Source organism: Rhinoraja longicauda, chromosome 36 (genome assembly GCF_053455715.1).
Source record: "Rhinoraja longicauda isolate Sanriku21f chromosome 36, sRhiLon1.1, whole genome shotgun sequence".
Lineage (NCBI taxonomy): Eukaryota > Metazoa > Chordata > Chondrichthyes > Rajiformes > Arhynchobatidae > Rhinoraja > Rhinoraja longicauda.
In genome coordinates, this window is record NC_135988.1 from 3,815,641 (window position 1) to 3,835,865 (window position 20,225).

General features: G+C 45.2%; 1 protein-coding gene across 1 annotated transcript in view; it reads left to right on the forward strand.

Annotated features, from left to right (window-relative positions):
* The first annotated feature begins 536 nt into the window (after nucleotides 1–536).
* polm (polymerase (DNA directed), mu) overlaps nucleotides 537–20,225 on the forward strand; it is a 44,361-nt gene continuing 24,672 nt past the window's right edge. The window contains exons 1-4 of the mRNA XM_078428710.1: nucleotides 537–687; nucleotides 2,076–2,310; nucleotides 12,219–12,399; nucleotides 19,304–19,399. Coding sequence (XP_078284836.1) covers nucleotides 2,099–2,310; nucleotides 12,219–12,399; nucleotides 19,304–19,399 — 489 coding nt within the window. The 5' untranslated portion in view covers nucleotides 537–687; nucleotides 2,076–2,098. The remainder of the gene's footprint in view (nucleotides 688–2,075; nucleotides 2,311–12,218; nucleotides 12,400–19,303; nucleotides 19,400–20,225) is intronic.

Sequence of the window (20,225 nt, forward strand, 5' to 3'; positions counted from 1 at the left end):
AGGGGGGGAGAGAAGAGAGGGATGAGGGGGAGGGAGAGGGGAGAGAAGGGAGAAGAGAGAAGGGAGGAGGGGGAGAGGAGGAGGAGGGAGGAGGAATGAGGGAGAGAGGAGGAATGATGAGGAGAGAGGGGGAGGGAGAGAGAGGGGGAATGATGAGGAGAGAGGGGGAGGGAGTGAGGAGGGGGAGAGAGGGGGAGAGAGGGGGAGGGGGAGAGAGGGGGAGAGAGGGGGAGGAAGAGAGGGAGAGAGGGAGAGAGGGAGAGAGGGAGAGAGGGAGAGAGGGAGAGAGGGAGAGAGGGAGAGAGGGAGAGAGGGAGAGAGGGAGAGAGGGAGAGAGGGAGAGAGGGAGAGAGGGAGAGAGGGAGAGAGGGAGAGAGGGAGAGAGGGAGAGAGGGAGAGAGGGAGAGAGGGAGAGAGGGAGAGAGGGAGAGAGGGAGAGAGGGGCGTGCCCAGGTGAGGCGCGTGCACGCCCGCGGAGGGAGGGAGGGAAGCGGCGGGAGCGCGCTCGCCGTGCGCGTGTGCGTGCCGGAGCCCGTGCGCGTGCGCGTGCGCGTGCCCGAGCCCGCCCTGCAGGCGCGTCCCTTCTCCAGCCTCCCCGCCTGCGGCCTGCGCCGGGCCTGCCGTCCCCGGGCTCGCTTTAACCCCCTCGCCCTGAGGAGGAGGCCGCACACCGGCTCACCTTCCCCGGTACACCGCTCCTTCTCCTCAATGCACCCCCTCCCCCTCCCCCTCCCCCTCCCCCCTCCCCCCTCCCCCCTCCCCCTCCCCCTCCCCCTCCTCTCTTTCCTTTTTATAATTGTCAAGTTTCATTTGTTAAACTCAACTCCTGAGTTTGGCCGTTTTCCCTCACGTTTCCCGCGATCTAATTCCACATTTACAATATTTAAATTTAAATTTACAATAATTAAATTTTTACAATAATTTTTTTTTTTTTTAATTTGTGTGTTAAATGTGTGACCTTTCTGTTAAATCTTTTCTGTTCAATTTTATATCCAGGAAAAATGTCGTCGTCGTCCCTCCCCCCCCTCTATTGGGGGAGTCCAGAACCAGGGATCATCACACAGTGTGAGAATAAAGGGGGAGGCCATTCAGGACTGAGATGAGGTGAAGCTTTTCCACCCAGAGAGTTGTGAATCTGTGGAATTCTCTGCCACAGAAGGCAGTGGAGGCCAAATCACTGGATGTATTCAAGGGAGAGTTAGATATAGCTCTTAGGAATCAAGGGATATGGGGAGAAAGCAGGACCGGGGGTACTGATTCTGGACGTGTAGGAAAATAACTACAGATGCTGGTTCAAATCGAAGGGAGACACAAAATGCTGGAGTAACTCAGCGGGTCAGGCAGCATCCGTGTAGAGACATGGACAGGCAACTGTTCAGTTCGGGACCCTTCTTCAATATTATGAGATAGAAGTAAATCCAATAAGAAATTCAGAAGGTAGACACGAAATGCTGGAGTAACTCAGCGGGTCAGGCAGCATCTCAGGAGAGAAGGAATGGGTGACGTTTCGGGTCGAGACCCTTCTTCAGACTGTCACCTGACTTCACTTCAGTCTGAAGAAGGGTCTCGACCCGAACCGTCACCCATTCCTTCTCCCGAGAGATGCTGCCTGACCCGCTGAGTTACTCCAGCATTTTGTGTCTGCTGATTCTGGATGATCTGCTATGATCATATTGAATGGCAGTGCTGGCTCGAAAGGCCAAATGGCCTACTCCTGCACCTATTTTCTGTGTTTCCTTGTCAACTTTGATCTCAAATTTCACTCAGGACATTGACTCCATGTTGACACCATATTTCCCCAGTAATTGGCCTGTTCGATCTGCTAAATGTTACCCCCTGACCTTCGCCATGTTAATTAACGTAGTTGACAAGGAAACAGATGCGGCAAAGTAGAAAAGTTAAGTTGAATAACTATAATGTGGAATTTGATCGAAGGAAACATGAAGGGCAACGGCCAAAATCAGGAGTTAAGTTTAACAAATAAAACTTTATCTGGTTAAGTTTCACTCCAGATATTGACCCAGTTGCTATCCTTGTTTTCATGTTAACTGCTGTCCTACCATTTTCTCTCTCAGGTTCCCTTGTCTTGCCCGCAACCATGGCGCTGATGCCTCGTAAGAAGAGGTGTAAAGATGCAGCGGTGTCTACCGTATACGACGGCTCTTTGGGTGGAAACAGCCCTGTTGGCAAGAAGGTCAAGTTTGGTGACGTTGGTGTATTTCTGGTGGAGAGGAGGATGGGGTCAAGCAGGAGAAGGTTCCTGACAGAGCTCGCTTGGAAAAAGGGGTTTCGCGTGGAAGAGCAGATGAGGTGAGTGGGCTGGAGTTGTACGTGCCTCCAGAATCTGACAAACTTTAAATAAGCTTAACAGTCAATTTAACACAACTTGGGACTAATGAAATGAAATGCCAAAAAACAAGACACCTAGTGCTGGTGTAATTTAGTTGGCGAGGCAGCACCTCTGTTAGGCTGGAGAAGGGTCCCAACATGAACCGTCACCTGAAGGTCCGGCGGATTGAGGCTTCGGGGGGAGCCCGGCAAGTCGGCCCCCTGCGGCCAAGCGGAGTCCAGGAACAAGCTGGTCCCCTGCTCATTGGACCTGGCGGACCGCCGGCCTGGAAAGGGGAGGCCACCGTGCCGGCCCCTGCTTGTCCGCCGGAGACCAGAGACCGGGAGGATTGAGCCAGCGAGGACGGGCGAGGAGCAGGGTCAGTAGGAGAGGAGAGGGGACCGGGGTCTGGCCTACTGCGCCCTCATGGTTGGCTGCGGGAGGCAGCCCTTGGAACAAAGATGGACGGGCGAGGAGAGGGATGTGCGCCGTCCAATGAAGGAGATGGCTGTAGGCCTGCAGTGGCCTGGGACTTGCCTGGAACAGACACCACTTATGATGCCGAGAGCGTGGACTTTGGAAATGGCGCCAAAACATGGTGCCTCTTGCATGTGGGACCTGTAGACTGTTTTCGTACATTTGCCATTCGGGGGTATGGCAATACTCCCCTGGACTGCTCGTAAGGAAAATAATTTCCCAGTGTTAGCAATTTGCACATGAGACCATAAAAAAAGCACCATTGAACCATGTTCTCCAGATATGCTGCCTGACCCACTGAGCGACGCCAGCACTCTTTTTTTGTTGTAAACCAGCACCTGCAATTCCTTGTTCCTAATGAAATACCAACTGTTTTGTGAGATGGGCCATGTGCGGAAGAAGCAAATATTAAGTACTTTTCTTTTGCATGAGACAATAGCATATGTTTAACAAGAAACTGCAGATGCTGGTCTAAACCGAAGATAGACACAAAAAGCTGGAGTAACTCAGCAGGACAGGCAGCATCTCCGGAGAGAAGGACCCGAAACGTCACCCATTCTTTCTCTCCAGAGATGCTGCCTGTCCCGCTGAGTTACTCCAGCTTTTTGTGTCTATCTATAGCATATGTTTAAGCAGGTTGGATGTTTTTTTGAACCAAAGCAAAATCTTCCAGTTGCTGGAAATCTGAAATAAAAACAGAAAATGCAGAAAATACTGCAGCTTACTGCCATTAATATTTCCAGTGTTTTCTTTATTTATTTGAATTTTTTTTAAATTTCCAGGCCATGAGGGTTTATTGTCCAGGCTTAATTGGCCTTATGAAGGTAGCAGTGAGTAACACTTTCAAAGTTAGTACAGTCCTGGTGAAGGGTCTTGGATGGGTGATCAAGGATTTTGACCCAACAACCAAAGACGTATTTTCCAAGGCATATGGTGTTTTGGAGGAAAACTTACAGATGCAGAGAAGCAAAAATGGAAAGGTTTAGGATGGCATTTGCTGGATAATAGTATGAAGGTCTTCCAATGATTAAATGTCAGTTGGTGGTCCAGGTGACCTGGAGATATTGAGATACAAGGAACTGCAGATGCTCAAATCTTGAGCAAAACACAAAGTGTTGAAGTAACTCAGGCAGCATCTGTGAGGGAATATACAGATGACGTTTTGGGTCGGGACACGTCTTCATTTGTCTTTTTCCCCCTGACCCTCTGAGTTATTCGAACACTTTGTATTTTGACCTGGAGATATAAATAGGGTTGCAGAGCTGAAAAAAGCAAGATAAAGAAAGATTAAGGCAAATTTTGAAATCAATATACAAAGGGAATGGAAGACCATCAGAATCTGGCTAAAGCGTAGCGCAGTAGCGTATGAGTTCGTACAGAAGTAGCTTAGAGTTTACCAAAGGAAGATGAGGCTTCTGTGTTTTTTATGGTGTAAACCTTGGATGTGGCGAGGATGTTTCCACTAGTTGGAGAGTCGAGGACTAGAGGTCGTCGCCTCAGAATTAAAGGACGTTCCTTCAGGAAGGCGATGAGGAGGAATTTCTTTAGTCAGAGGGTGTGAATCTGTGATTTTTTTCCCCACAAAAGGCTGTGAAGGCCGTCAATGGATATTTTTTAAGGGAGTCATAGATAGATTCTTGATGGGTGCCAGGGGTTATGGGGAGAAGGCAGGAGAATGGGGTTGGAAGGGAGAGATAGATCAGCCATGATTGAATGGCAGGGTAGACTTGATGGGTCGAATGGCCTAATTCTGCTCCTATCAATCATATTGCACCATCAATAACAATAAACTCATTCTGTGATTTTGCATTCTCTTATTGAAAATTGTTTGGCCTACAATCATGAAAGCAGTTTGTAAACTAAAAGCAGTTTACTATCATGGAGGAAAAGGCAACTTGGCCAGGCTTTCAATCCAGTGTTGCAAGATTCACCGCACTGCCGCGGGAATAAGGGAAATGAAATATTGAGAAATTGGAAGTCATAGACATGCTGCAGCATGTTGCAAAGTGTGACATAACATGACGCAAAGGGCATGAACATCTTATGACTTGTTGAACACATGTGAAACACAGAAATGTTTCTGCAATATATTCTTTCTGTAATGCTGACAAAGATAGAAAAGGTAGACACAAAATGCTGGAGTAACTCAGCGAGTCAGGCAGCATCTCGGGAGAGGAGGAATGGGTGACGTTTCGGGTTGAGACCCTTCCTTCAGTCTGAAGATGCTGCCTGACCCGCTGAGTTACTCCAGCATTTTGTGTCTATCTTCAATTTAAGCCAGCATCCTAAAGATAGAAAAGGTTTGTTGTTATTCTATACTTCTGTGCCCAAATTTTGAATTGATTGGACCATGAGGTGGACAATTGTAATACAATGTAGGAAGGAACTGCAGATGCTGGTTTACTCTGAAGATAGACGCAAAATGCTGGAGTAACTCAGCAGGATAGGCAGCATCTCTGGAGAGGAATGGGTAACGTTTCTGGTCGAGACCTTTCTTCGGACTGAGTCAGGGGAGAGGAAATATAGAGGTGTGAAAACGACAGATCAAAGCGGACGATGATAAGAAAATGTAGAATGGTTCATTGTTAGCTGAGGGGAAGATGACAAGGAGGCATACAATCAGCAAAATTAATCAGAAGGACGGTACTAGTCTGAGAAATCGGGTGGGGAAGGGATGGAGAGAGAGGGAAAGCAAGGGTTACTTGAAGTCAGAGAAATCAATATTCATACCGCTGTAGGTTAATTCCCGGAATGGTGGGACTGTCATATGTTGAAAGACTGGAGCGACTAGGTTTGTATACACTGGAATTTAGAAGGATGAGAGGGGATCTTATCGAAACGTATAAGATTATTAAGGGGTTGGACACGTTAGAGGCAGGAAACATGTTCCCAATGTTGGGGGAGTCCAGAACCAGGGGCCGCAGTTTAAGAATAAGGGGTAGGCCATTTAGAACAGAGATGAGGAAAAACTTTTTTAGTCAGAGAATTGTGAATCTGTGGAATTCTCTGCCTCAGAGGGCAGTGGAGGCCAATTCTCTGAATACATTCAAGAGAGAGCTAGATAGAGCTCTTAAGGATAGCGGAGTCAGGGGGTATGGGGAGAAAGCAGGAACGGGGTACTGATTGAGAATGATCAGCCATGATCACATTGAATGGTGGTGCTGGCTCGAAGGGCCGAATGGCCTACTCCTGCACCTATTGTCTATTGTCTATTGTCTATTGTAAGCTACTCAAGCGAAATATGCGGTGTTGTTCCTCCAATTTGCGTTGGGCCTCTCCCTGACAATGGGGGAGGCCCAGGATATAATTGTAATACTGTTACAGGCCTGAGAATTTGAGTATTGATGGTGCAATATGATTGAGCAGGAGCCATTTCCATATATTAGTGCCCTGTATTCAGTCATACTGAAAAACCCATGCAATTTCTTATTGCTCCTTTTAAAGCAATTCCAGTTATTGAACGGGGCCATACATTTACAAAGTAAATGCTGAGCAACTCAGCCATACAGTGTAAGAAGTCGGTTTTAGGGTTTCTTCATGACTAGTGGAAATTTTGCAAACGTGTGAAAATGTTTTGAAAATGTGTTCCATCCATTTCTCATTAAGAGAGGGAAATGTGGATAGATGGAACATAGAGCACGACAGAACAGAGACATGCACTTAGGCCCATGATGTCTGTGTCAAACACGATTCCAAATTAAACTCATCTCATCTGCCTGTATCTGTGGCCTATATCTCTCCATCCCCTGCCTGTACATGTACCTGTCTAAATGCCTCTTAAACAAGTGGCAATGCAAGTTGCCTCTTAAAACGTTGCTTTTGTAACTTCTTTCGGCCCCTGCACTGACAGTGCATTCCACTCTTTGGGGGTGGAGTGGGGGTGAACAATTACTTTACACAGAAGATAGACACAAAATGGTGGAGTAACTCAGCGGGTCAGGCAGCATCTCCGGAGAAAAGGAATAGGTGATATTTTGGGTCGAGACCCTTCTTCAGACTCTTCGCATCCCTTTACAATGCACATCTCCTATAAACCTTCCTCCTCACTTTTCAGCTGTTACCCTATATATTGTATTGCTCAGTGCTGTGTATTTGACATTTCTACCCTCAATAGACTCTGACTATACACCCTCTCTGCTACTGATAATTTTAAATAGTTACTAGACAAAGTGGACCCGTTGGGCCCAAACCTCTCCTGCATTGGTGCAGCACCCTGTCCTCCCCTCCCCTCCCCTCTCTTCTCATCCCCTCTCCCTTCTCCCCACTCCCCACTCCCCCCTCCCCTCCTCTCCTTTTAAACTTTTAAATGTGAATAACTTTAAAAATATAACAGCGATTTCAATAAAACTACTTGCATTAACACTAAAGTGACAATGGTGAGTAAGGTGGGCCTAAAATTGTCGCGCTATCGTGTACCGCTTTGGCTGAAGTTCAGTCACAAACAAGATAACAAACGAGAGTTTTAGTATATAGATACAACATCGCCCCTCTCTGCCTCAGACACCCCAGAGAAAACAGTCCAAATCTGTCCTATCTCTCCTTGTAGCTATTAGTCTCCAATCTAGGCAACATCCGGTTGACCCTTTTTTACACCTTCACCAGAGCCTCCACATCCTTCCTATGATACAGCAACCAGAACTGCACACAATACTCCAAATGTTGCCTAATCAAAGATTTGTCCAGTTGCAACATGACCTCCTGACTTTTATACCTAATGCTTGACTGATGAAGGAAAGTATGTTGTTTGCCTTCTTTACCACCCTATTTACTTTGATATGCAGAGAGATCTTGGGGTGCAGGTCTATAGGTCCCTGAAAGTGGCAACAGAAGTAGATAGAGTGGTAAAGGAGGGGTATGATATGCTTGCCATCCTTGGTCAGGGCACTGAGTACGAGAGTCAAGAAGTCATGATGCACCTTAACAAGAGTTTGGTTAGGCCGCATTTAGAATATTGCATGTAGTTGTAGTCGCCCCTTTACAGGAAGGATGTGGAGGCGTTGGAGAGGGTGCAAAAGAGGTTTACCAGAATTCCGTCTGGATTAGGGGGAATTAGCGACAAGGAGTGGTTGGACAAACGTACACCGTTTTCTCCAGAATGCCAGAGGTTGAGTGGAGATCTGATAGAAGTATATAAAATTATGTGAAGCGTAGATGGGGTAGACAGTCAGAAGCTTTTTCCCCAGGATAGAAATGTTAAAGACTAGTGGGTAGAGCTTTAAGGTGAGAGGGGCAAAGTTTAAAGGATATATGCGGGGCATTTTATTGTGACACATTTGTCCGGTGTGGGACAAATAAAGGAATATATTATTCCTCCCGTGACCACTATTAAAATTTTCTGTGACTTGTGCCACCGTCGACCTTCTGTCGGTTCGGACCAGACGGGATAGCCTTCGTTGCCCTCGCGCATCGATGAGCCTTGGGCGCCCAACACCCTATCGCCAGTTTGTGGTTTGTCCCTCCTTGGACCACTGTCGGTAGGTACTCACAACTGCTGACCGGGAGCACCCCTCAAGCCTTGCCGTTTCAGAGATGCTCTGACCCAGTCGTCTGGCCATAACAATTTGGCCCTTATCAAAGTCGCTTAGGTCTTTACTCCTGCCCATTTCTCCTGCATCCAACACATCAACTTCAAGAACTGACTGTTCACTTGCTGCCTAATTTATCCAACCCCTTGACAGGTGCCATTGTAACAAGATAATCAATGTTGTTCACTTCGCCTGTCAGTAGTCATAATGTTTTGGCTAATTGGTGTAGTTCTCAGCATTGTAGTGCACCGTTCCATAGACAATGTCTGATGTCCTCAATGGGGTAGAGGTAAATTAAACAGTACCCTAGCTTATGGAAGGACAGTTCAGAAGCCTGATAATGGAGGGAAGAGCTATTTGTGAGTCTGGTGGAGCATGTTTTCAAGCTTTTGGCAGACAGGAGCAGGAAGAAGAAGGAATGACCTGTTGGGACGAGTTGTTGATAAAATTGACTGTTTTTTCGCAGCAGCATAAGGTGTAGATGGTGTCAATAGTGTGGAGTCTTGTCTGTGACAGCCTGGGCTACATCCATAGCTCTGCAATTTTTTGTGGTCCTGGGCAGAGCTATTTCCAAACCAAGCTGTGATGCAACCCAACAGTATGTGTAGGAAAATAACTGCAGATGCTGGTACAAATCAAAGGTATCACAAAATGCTGGAGTAACTCAGCAGGTCAGGCTGAAACGTCACCCATTCCTTCTCTCCTGAGATGTTGCCTGACCTGCTGAGTTACTCCAGCATTTTGTGATACCTTCAACCCAACAGTATGCTTTCTATGGTGCATCTGGAGAAGTTTGTCAGGGTCATTGGAGACATGCCAAATTTGCTCAGTCTCCTCAGGAAGTGGAGGCGTTGGAGTGCCGTCTTGGCTGTTGCATCAATGTGGTTGATCCACGATAGATCACTGGTAATATTAACGCAAAGGAACTTGGAGTTCTCGACCATTTCCACATCTGCACCATTGAATCTGACTGGGGCATGTATCCACCATGCTTCCTGAAGTCAGTAACTAGGTATTTTGTCTTGCGGACATTGAGGGAGAGCTTATTGTCCTGACACTATGTCATTAAGTTCTCTATCTCCTACATGTGCTCTGTCTTGTCATTGTTTGTGATTCAGCCCACCAAACAGGTGTTGTCTGCAAACCTGTAGGCGGAATTGGAGCCAAATTTGGCCTACAGTCATGAGTGTAAAGGGAGCATAGTCGGGGATTGAGAACGCTTCCTTGAGGGGCCCTGGTGTTGAGAGTTATCGTTGAGGGGGTGGTGTCACCTATCTTCATTGATTGAGGTCTGTGGTTTAGAAAGTCGAGAATCCAGTGACAGAGGGTGGAGCTGATGACTGAGTCCCGGAGTTTGGAGATGAGATAAAATGGGAATATGGTGTTGAAGGCAGAGCTACAGTTATAAATAGGAGTCTAACTAGGAGTACTTGGTGTCTAGATGTTCCAGAGATTCGTTTAGGATCTGGAAGTCAGGAGAGTGGGGTTAGGAGGGAGAGATAGATCAGCCACGATCGAATGGCAGAGTAGACTTGACAGGCCGAATGGCCTAATTCTCTTCCTATCACTTATGAACCTATGAGATAGCATCTGCTGTGGACCTGATGCAACGGTAAGCATACTGCAGTAGATCTAAGCAGACTGCAGTAGACCGAGGCTGGTTGGGAGGCTGGAGTTAATATGCAACATCACCAGTCTCCTGAAGCACTTTGTGATGGTGGATGTCGGTGCCATTGGCCGGGGGTCGTTAAGGTATGCTTTTCATCACCATCCGGGATGATAGTGTTTGTTTTGAAGCAGGTGGGAAATTCAAATTGAAATAGTGAAAGATTAAAGATGTCTGTGAATGCAACTGACCTGCACAGGTCCTGAGGAAGCGGCTAGGGACTCCATCCGGACCAGTTGCTTTCCCCGAATTCAGTGTCGGTGCAGCAGATCTTGTGTCCGCCTCAGTAACCGTTGGCACAGGCGCACCCGTGACTGGTGGGGCAGGTGGCATTCCAGCTCCAACCTTCTGTTCAAAGCAGGCACAGCAGTCTGAAGAAGGGTCTCGACCCGAAACATCACCCATTCCTTCTCTCCAGTGATGCTGCCTCTCCCGCTGAGTTACTCCATCTATCTTAGGCATAGAATGCATTGAGTTAAACGAGGAGGGACCTGTTGTTGCCAGCAATATTGCCAGCCTTTGCTTCAATTTATCTTGGCATCATGTTCAGCACAGACATTGTGGGCCAGAAGGCTTGTTCCAGTGCTGTACCTGCAGTGATCTCTGCAGAACAGTGCTAGTCACAGAGCTGCAGTTGGCATAACACCTCTCTACCACTCCCCTCTGTCATCCTTGGCCAAGTCAAAATTGAATCCAATCTACCAAGTCACTGTGGTGTTTCTACCAAGAAACAAATACTGATTCTGTTTGCTATCCAGAAATCTAGCTGGAAACGTGTACTGCCAGACAGTGAGTGAGGATAGGATTGGGCTCAAATGCTACCTGCTCATTAATAGTGATTTGGGTAGTTTACCAGAAGTATTGCAGTGGTGAGTCAACGTTGATGGCAGTGAATCAAAATTAAATATTTATTAACTTGCGATTTAATGGTATTGTTCTGTGTTCTGTCATCTGCAGTGCATTGGAATTGCCACAGGGCCTGTTTTGCATAGCACTCCCAGTTAACAGGGTAAATGCCACAATGAGAGGAATGAAATCTAACAAACATTTAGAAAGTCTTAAAACTGTAATCCTCAACTCTTTGGAAAATAAGCCAAAATACATTTTATATGTTTGTGCTATTGGTCTCTAGCCAACGCTGGTACTTAAAATCACTGGAATGAAGTTAAAGAACAGTTTGCATTTGGAATTAAATCCAAATTAAAAGAAATGGCCAATGGCCACCAATTAGTCCCACATATTTAAAGATGTCCCAGAATACTCGCCAACCTGACTTAGATCTCTTGTTTCTTAGTAGAAGTCCAGACCACTGCTGTGTAAAGTAAATTATGGGATTAAGTGTTTTGATTTGTATTGTCCCTGACCCCATGGACTTTTAGAGACTGCAACTTCTCTGAGATTATTAGAACTAAAATATTTAGCCTTGTTTTTAAATTGGTTCATTAAGTGATCTCCTTCAACTTTTAACTCTTATCCAGCCACTTTCCTCCAGTTTACCATCTGTTTGGTTCTGGCTTGCACTCCTTGTCTTCTGATCCATATTCAGCTCCTTCTGAAACTTACCTCTTTCACCTCAGTTTAATCTCCAACTCTGGGCCAAATTTTCAGTCCTCCACTCTGAGTATCCCCTCCTTTTGGGCCATTTCTTTTTACTTTGATTACCTGCCTGTACAATCCTTTTTTTCACTAATAATTTCTGAGTGCATTGTTATTTTACAGGATTTAACCTCTGTTTATCTGAGCCTTGTGTTTGTCACCTTTAACTTGGGTGCATTTAAGAATAGAGCATTCAATTTTAATGTTTTATCAACTTTTTCAGATAACTCATTCTTAAGTTCAATTTCCATAAATATAATTCTACAGCCCTTTACGTATCTGTTGCCTACTTTTGTCCAGTACACACCAATTCGTCTGCTTTATGTCCTTGATTTCTTCCCGCTTTCCATCCCTCTGTTTGCAAAGCAATGGATCCACAAGCCAAACCAGCTAAAGAAAGAAAATTTACAAATAAGGGTTGGAAGATCAGAGAAAGCCATTTTAGAATACTCCTAATTTCACAACGCACATATCAATTCATGACAAGATGAACGTTTTCCAGTTTGTTTTCAAGAAAAACCCCAATTAACATTTCAGATCGTACTGGAATTTGATTTGTGCCACGTTCTGAATAGTACATGGGGTAGTTTTGAGTTTTGCGAATTTGACTGTTTCTTGCTTCCAGTGACTTGGTTACTCATGTTGTGGCAGAGAATAACACTGGCACTGAAGTTTTGGAATTGCTAGAAAAACAGAATGGAATTTGCAGAGCTGGACTTGCTGCCGTCTTGGTGGATATTGCATGGTTTACCGAGAGTATGGGGGCAGGAAGACCCCTGGAAGTGGAAAATCGCCATCGACTTCAGGTATTTAATGAAAATATTCTTGGATAATAATATATTCCTTTATTTGTCCCACACTGGGGAAATTTACGAGGAAATAACACAATTTAATAATTTTTAAAAAGTGTAAGTATTCATTTTTTGAGATGCAAGGAACTGCAGATGCTGAAATCTTGAGTAAAACACAATGTTGGAGTATCTTGGCAGGTCAGGCAGCATCTTAGTTTAGGCCCTTCGGGTCGAGTCCGCATCGACCAGTGATCCCCGCACATTAACACTATCCTACACACATTAAGGACAATTTTACATTTATAACCAAGCCAATTAACCTACATACCTGTACGTCTTTGGAGTGGGGGAGGAAACTGAAGATCTTGGGGAAAACCCACGCAGGTCACGGGGAGAACGTACAAACTCCGTACAGGCACCCGTAGTCAGGATTGAACCCGCGTCCCCGGCGCTGAAAGCGCTGTAGGGCAGCAACTCTACCGCTGAGCCACCGTGCCACATCTGTGGAAGGAACGGGTAGGCAGCATTTGGGGTCGGGGCCTAGTTAGTGATATTTTGTCAAATACAACTGGAAGGTTTGATTCATGATTATTAGGTCATTGTTGATAGCTATAATCACATAGTTCACCCTCAATATCTAGCTCTGTATCCACATTGATCCCGTGTGGAAGCAACAGTGGCTGGAAGGCCATCAATGTAGTGAGAGGTCAAGCAGTCTGTCTGCTGGTCTTTCCTCTGCAGAAGCTGCCCATAACCAAATGTTGCTGATGGACAAACTCAAAGGTCCAGGAACATGTCCTACTGCACCTCAAGTGAGTTGCAACCTATACTGAGTTACTCCAGCATTTTGTGTTTACCTTCGATTTAAACCAGCATCTGCAGTTATCTTTCCCTCAGCAGTATGAATATTGATTGCTCTTACTTCAAGTAACCCTTGCTTTCCCTCTCTCTCCATCCCTCCCCACCCCACAGTTTATTGTCCTGATTAATGTTACTGATTGTATGCCTCCTTTCTAACCTTCCGCTCAGCTAACATTGAACCATTCTACATTTCCTTATCATCGTCCGCTTTGAACTTTCGTTTTCACACAATACCCTTCCATATCTCTAGACTCCCTCTAGTAAAGCCCCAGCCTGCCCAACCTCTCCCTATAGCTCAAGCCCTTTAGTCCTGGTAACATCTTCATAAATCCTCTCTGCACTGTTTTCAGTTTAGCAACATCCTTCCTATAGCAGCGTGATCAAAACCAATGTGCAGCCTCGCCAACATTGTAGATGATAGAATCAAATCTTTTCAAGATTACTTTGCAGGTACTATCGTTTAAGAAACATTTAGACAGGTGCGTGGATGGGGCAGGTTCAGAGGGATATGGGCAAAATGCAGGCAGGTTGGACTAGTGTGGATGAGAGATATTGGCTGGTGTGGGCAAGTTGGGTGGAAGGGCCTATTTCCACACTGAGGCTCTATGACTAGTAATATTTCTCCATATATTCAGAATAAGAGAAGTCAATGAAGCTTGATGTTGATAGATGAGCATTTGAAATGCTGAACATATTTTCTAAAGAGTTGCGGTCAATGATTACATCAGTGTATTTCCGTATTGCTTTGCAACAGGGATTTCCCAACATTACAATTGAACATTTTTGTTTTTATACACTCACTGGAAGCGGGCATTGGTGGAGCAGGCAATGTTGAATGCCTGTTCACTGCGTGTTTAAAAAGCTGGACCTCGGCACTGAATGGCTGCAGTCCCTGATGAGTACATGGGGAGTTGAGGATTTTGACCTGAAGAAGAGGGCAGCTCAGAAACATCCTCAACTGATATATCTGAGGATCTGCAGATCCTACAATGCCAGTGTGATGGCCAAAAAACACATAGATAGCACAGCTTCCGTTGTTACAGATCTTTCACACATCAAACAGGAGAGTCTGGACCAGCCTGTCCGACACAAGGCTGGAATAAATCAGCGGGTAAGGCAGCATCTCTGGAGAACATGGATCGGTGACGTTTTGGGTAGGGACCTTTCTTCAGACCCTGGATGAGTTGACCGGCTCATCCATTCACTTGAGATGAAATAAGCTAAGCTAAGCTAAGACCCCCCTGGGTCATGGCTGACCATGGGTAATGCATCCTGGTTGTTGGCTGCTTGCTTCAAACCTCGGCTAGAGCAGCGTCAATGTGTGGTCGGATGCAAGCCTGGGCAATGTCATATGAAGGACAGGCTGTTGCCCATGCAGCTCGTCCCCCCCTCTCCACGTCGCTGATCAATCCAAAGGAACAGCAGAGCCGTTACAGTTTGGCACCAGCGCCATCGCAGGAGCTGCCAGAACCAGGTTGTGGACAACGACCAACTGCCTTAGGGACTCCGACTCCGGATTTTTCTTGAGGTTTACTCCTGGAGCCTTTTCCATGACTGGATATGGCCACAAGGCAGTGGCGGTTTTATATCAGAGTTTTCCCTCTCCTAGACGGACTGCCTTCCCAGGCTGACGAGCCTCATCTGCCCGATGGGATGAATACAAATCCCAAAACCTCTCAACTTGCGGGTGAAGTTGTCTTTGGCTCTGGGACTGGATGAGCATAAACCTGCTGGAAATAAACAATAGTATGTATCTGTTTGGCAACATGTTAGAATCCATGAGGAAGGGCATCGTCCCACTCAGTTATAAACACAAAGCGAAGAAATACATCAGGAATTGGAGAACCATATCACTGTGGATCCTGTCCAAAGTTATTGCCAACCAGATCAAATCTGTTCTGGGATTGTTGGATACAAACCTTTGATGTACCTGGCAGGAAAATCTCTAACACCGTAGTGTTTCTCAGGGATACCATCACATATGTTCAGGAGAGAGGAGTAGATTGAATCGGGACCAGGCCTTGCACGTGCACCTAACGGATATGCTGTCCAAAATGGACATTGTGGAGGGAATTGGATCTGACGGCTCTATTCTGATATCAGTAGTGCAGTCCACATTAAAGGGAGGGACACTGAAAGCTCCTGCATCAACCCAGGAGAGGGGCAGGGATGGCACTCTTCCCTGTCATCTTTGTGTTGTATCAAGCCCTTTGCCGAATCCATCAGGAAGGATACTGAAGAAGGGTCTCGACCCGAAACGTCACCCATTCCTTCTCTCCAGAGATGCTGCCTGTCCCGCTGAGTTACTCCAGCTTTTTGTGTCTATCTTAGGAAGGATACGGACATTAGAAGGGTGAGGATGCCAGGGAACGAGGGCACACCGAGATGCTGATCCCTTCAGCTACTGGCCTAATATACACTGCAACCTCAAATAAGCTTTGAACTACATAGACTTGGGCACATTGGTGTTGTCTTTCAACATTATTATTGTTTGTTCGTTTGTGTGTATTTCATTTATTATGTTGTTTACAGAGTACTATCATTACATATTCTGTTGTCTCTCATCCTTCTAAATTCCAGTGCCTACAAGCCCAGTCGACCCAATCTTTCATCGTATGTCAGTTCTGCCATCCCAGGAATTAACCTGGTGAACCTATGCTGCACTCCCTCAATAGCAAGAATGTCCTTCCTCAAATTAGGCAACCAAAATTGCACACAATACTTTTGAAAGTCCAGATACACCACTGGCTCTCCCTTATCCATTTTACTTGTTACATCCTCAAACAATTCCAGAAGATTAGTCAAACATGATTTCCCCTTCATAAATCCATGCTGACTTTGACCAATCCTGCCACTGCTTTCCAAATGCGCTGCTATAACAACTTTAACAATCAACTCAAGCATCTTCTCCACTACCATTGTAAGGCTAACTGGACTATAATTCCCCCTTTCTTAAAAAGTGTAGTTACATTGGCTACCCTCCAGTCCACAGGAACTGATCCAGAGTCGAGAGAACATTTGGAAAATGATCACCAATGCATCCACGATTTCTAGGGCCACCTTCTTGAGTACTCTGGGATGCAGACCATCAGGCCCTGGGGACTTATCTGCCTTCAGTCCCAACAGTTTACCTAACACCATTTCCTGACTAATGTGGATTCCCATCAGTTCCTCCCTCCCACTAGATCCTCAGTCTCCTAGTATTTCTGGGAGATTGTTTGCGTCTTCCTTAGTTAAGGCAGAACCAAAGTACTCATTTAACTGTTTTGCCATTTCTTTGTTTCCTATTATAAATTCACCTGTCTCTGACTGTAAGGGACCTACATTTGTCTTCACTAATCTTTTCCTTTTTACATATCTAAAGATTGTGGGTTTTATCTGGGTGCTTCGGTTTCCACTCACACTTCAAAAACGTACAGGTTTGGTAATGTAAATTGTCCCTAGTGTATGTGTAGGAAAGTGATAGTGCGGGGATTGCTGGTCGGCACGGACTTGGACCGAAGGGCCTATTTTTGTGCTGTATCTCTAAACTATACGTTTACGGTCAAGGAGAGTGGTCCTGATCCAATGGACTGGTGTACCTGGATGGACAAGTTCCTTGGTTATTGTTTATATTTGTGCCGGCCAAGCCAAGAAGAATGTATTCATTCATACACGTGACCACAATTCTATTGATGTTGGAAATGTTAAGGGAAATCTGAGGAAAGACATTCTTGCCATAGAGGGAGTACAGAGAAGGTTCACCATATTGATTCCTGGGATGGCAGGACTTTCATATGAAGAAAGACTGGATAGACTGGGCTTGTACTCGCTGGAATTTAGAAGATTGAGGGGGGATCTTATAGAAACTTTAAAAATTCTTAAGGGGTTGGACAGGCTAGATGCAGGAAGATTGTTCCCGATGTTGGGGAAGTCCAGAACAAGGGGGTCACAGTTTAAGGATAAGGGGGAAGTCTTTTAGGACTGAGATGAGAAAGTTTTTTTTCACACAGAGAGTGGTGAATCTGTGGAATTCTCTGCCACAGAAGGTAGTTGAGGCCAGTTCATTGGCTATATTTAAGAGGGAGTTAGATGTGGCCCTTGTGGCTAAAGGGATCAGGGGGTATGGAGAGAAGGCAGGTACGGGATACTGAGTTGGATGATCAGCCATGATCATATTGAATGGCGGTGCAGGCTCGAAGGGCCGAATGGCCTACTCCTGCACCTATTTTATATGTTTCTATGAAATCTGAAGTTACTGTGAAATATCCACCCTCAGCCATTTATCAACTTTGCTTTGGTTTTCGTTCTGTCAAGACGCGCCAGTCCAATGTTTCAAGGCTTCCACAGTGACTGAAAAGTTCAGGTGTGTGGATTCCAGGCAACCAGTGGAATATAACCACACTTATAAAAGGGCCACCTTCCAGGTCTGTGTCTAGAAAGCTCAGATGCATTTGTAAGCCAACTCTTGGAAGTTAATAGGAGCAATAATACTTCAGAATCATGCCAAATTAAATCATTGTTTACCAATTAATAGATTGCAGTTCTCATTCTTCTGGACCTTTGTATAACGGATGTTGGTTTTAGCGTGCGGAGCGCCCCCACAGTAATTATCCACCACTGTCTCTTTAAAAACACAGGCTGCTTGGTACACTGCTATAGAGCAGGCCTGAACTATCCATCGCATTTGGAGACCCTCGGACGATCTTTGATTGGATTGTACTGGCTTTATCTTGCACCAAACGTTATTCCCTTATCATGTATCTGCACACTGTAAATGGTTGAATTGGAATCATGTATTGTCTTTCCGCTGACTGGCTAGCAGGCAACAAAAGCTTTTCACTGTACCTCGGTACACGTGACAATAAACTAAACTAACCTGTGGGAGGCCATTGAGATTGACAAGCAATTGCTTTGATTGACCCTTGTAACAAACAGCATTTAGTCTTTTTAGCTTGCAGTAACAAAAATACATATTTTGTTGTTTAAAAAGAACTTTGTATTTGAAACCAACTCATCGTTTCATGGAGTGACCGTTAGGTGGTTGGAGTGAATCATTTTCTTGCTTTAAAGCAGACAATCGGCATTAACGGACACCATTCCCACCTCTATGGTTATCTGTACTAATCATTCCAATCGTCGATCACCCATTTAGACATCGGCCAGCAGATTTTTAAAGTTGAGTGAACAAATTCCAAAGTACTGAAGAAGAGTCTGACCCACAATGTCACCTACCCATTTCTTCCAAAGATGCTGCCTGACCCGCTGAGTTACTCCAAAACTTTGTCTTTGGCTCAAGGTTCCAACATCTGCAGTTCCTTGTGTCCCCAGTGTTCATAGATACATCTGAAGACATTGGTTCTTATTTGAGCTAGGGGCCTGCTCAATCACCAACCAATCCCAATGTTGGGCGAGTCCAGAACCAGGGGCCACAGTCTTAGAATAAAGGGGAGGCCATTTAAAGCTGAGGTGAGAATGAATTTTTTCACCCAGAGAGTTGTGAATTCTCTGCCACAGAGGGCAGTGGAGGCCAAATCACTGGATGAATTTAAGAGAGAGTTAGATAGAGCTCTGGGGGCTAGTGGAATCAAGGGATATGGGGAGAAGGCAGGCACGGGTTACTGATTGTGGACGATCAGCCATGATCACAATGAATGGCGGTGCTGGCTCGAAGGGCTGAATGGCCTCCTCCTGTACCTATTTTCTATGTTTCTATTAGAAGACACAAAGTGCTGGAGTAACTCAGCTGCTCAGGCAGCATCTCTGGAGAACATTGATAGGTGATCATTGCCTGATTTAGTATGCAACTGCCTTGCTTCAGAAAAGGATGAATGAATTTACAAGTAAAAGTCCACTTTACCATTTTCAAGCTAGTCACTATCTTAATGATGGCTCGACCCGAAACATCACCCATTCCTTCTCTCCCGAGATGCTGCCTGACCTGCTGAGATACTCCAGCATTTTGTGAATAAAAATTTCTTTGATGATTGGTCTGTTTTTTTTTATTTTTGAGGGGTTTGGGGTGTTTTCTTTTGTCAAAGAAATAGTTAAATGCTTGCTAATTATATTTAATTTGTAGGTATCGACAGAAGTCGTTGCAGTCACTGTGGCACCCATTTCTTCATATTCCTGTCATAGAAGGACGACGCTAAGGAATAAAAACATATTATTTACGGTAATGATCAACAGACATCCCAGCCCACTCTCTCTCACCCCAAACCTTAGGGGGGAATTATTTAAGAGCTTGTTGGCACTTTCAGAGGAATGATGGTGCTGCTCACGTTCATTACTTGACTTTTTGGAAAATGCATGTGAAATACCTCAGTCATTTGAGAACACAGTTGTGAGAGCAACTGAATGTGAGCTCAGACAGTTCCCCACTCTCTCAACATTCACAGTCAGGATCACATGTGGAATGGTGGCTGTTGAAGGAGATGAAAAAGGAAGTGTACTTTTGATTCAAAATGTTTGCAATGGATAACGTGAGCAGCTGTTTGAATACCTGAGAATGTTATGTTACAACTCCATGAATCTAGCAAGCCTGGGGCTTTGGTGTTGGACTTGCAGATTGTCTCGGTTATTAGATTTATTCCAATAATAATCCAACTTACGCTAATTCACACTTTAATATATATTTTTAAATAGTATAATAATAAATGTTCCAATGATCCAGGCAAGTTTAAAGGGAACATGTGAGACAATGCACTTGTAAATCTCAAGGAACCTTGGGAAACTGAGACAGGTCAGTTTCAAGAGAGGGCAGGAACCAGGGCTCTAGTGGGCAGAAGGGAATGTGGAATAGGGCTCCCAGCAAGAGGAAGGCAGCACAGGAACCAGGGCCACAGTAAGAGGGAAGTCAGCATCGGTCTTCAGTGAGCCAGACATTAAACCATTGGGAATTCCACATTGACAGCAGATTACTGGAGTTTCATTGTGCTAAAAATTGGCCATGTTAAAACTTATATACTGCAACAGACTTATCTAAATAGAAACGTAGAAAA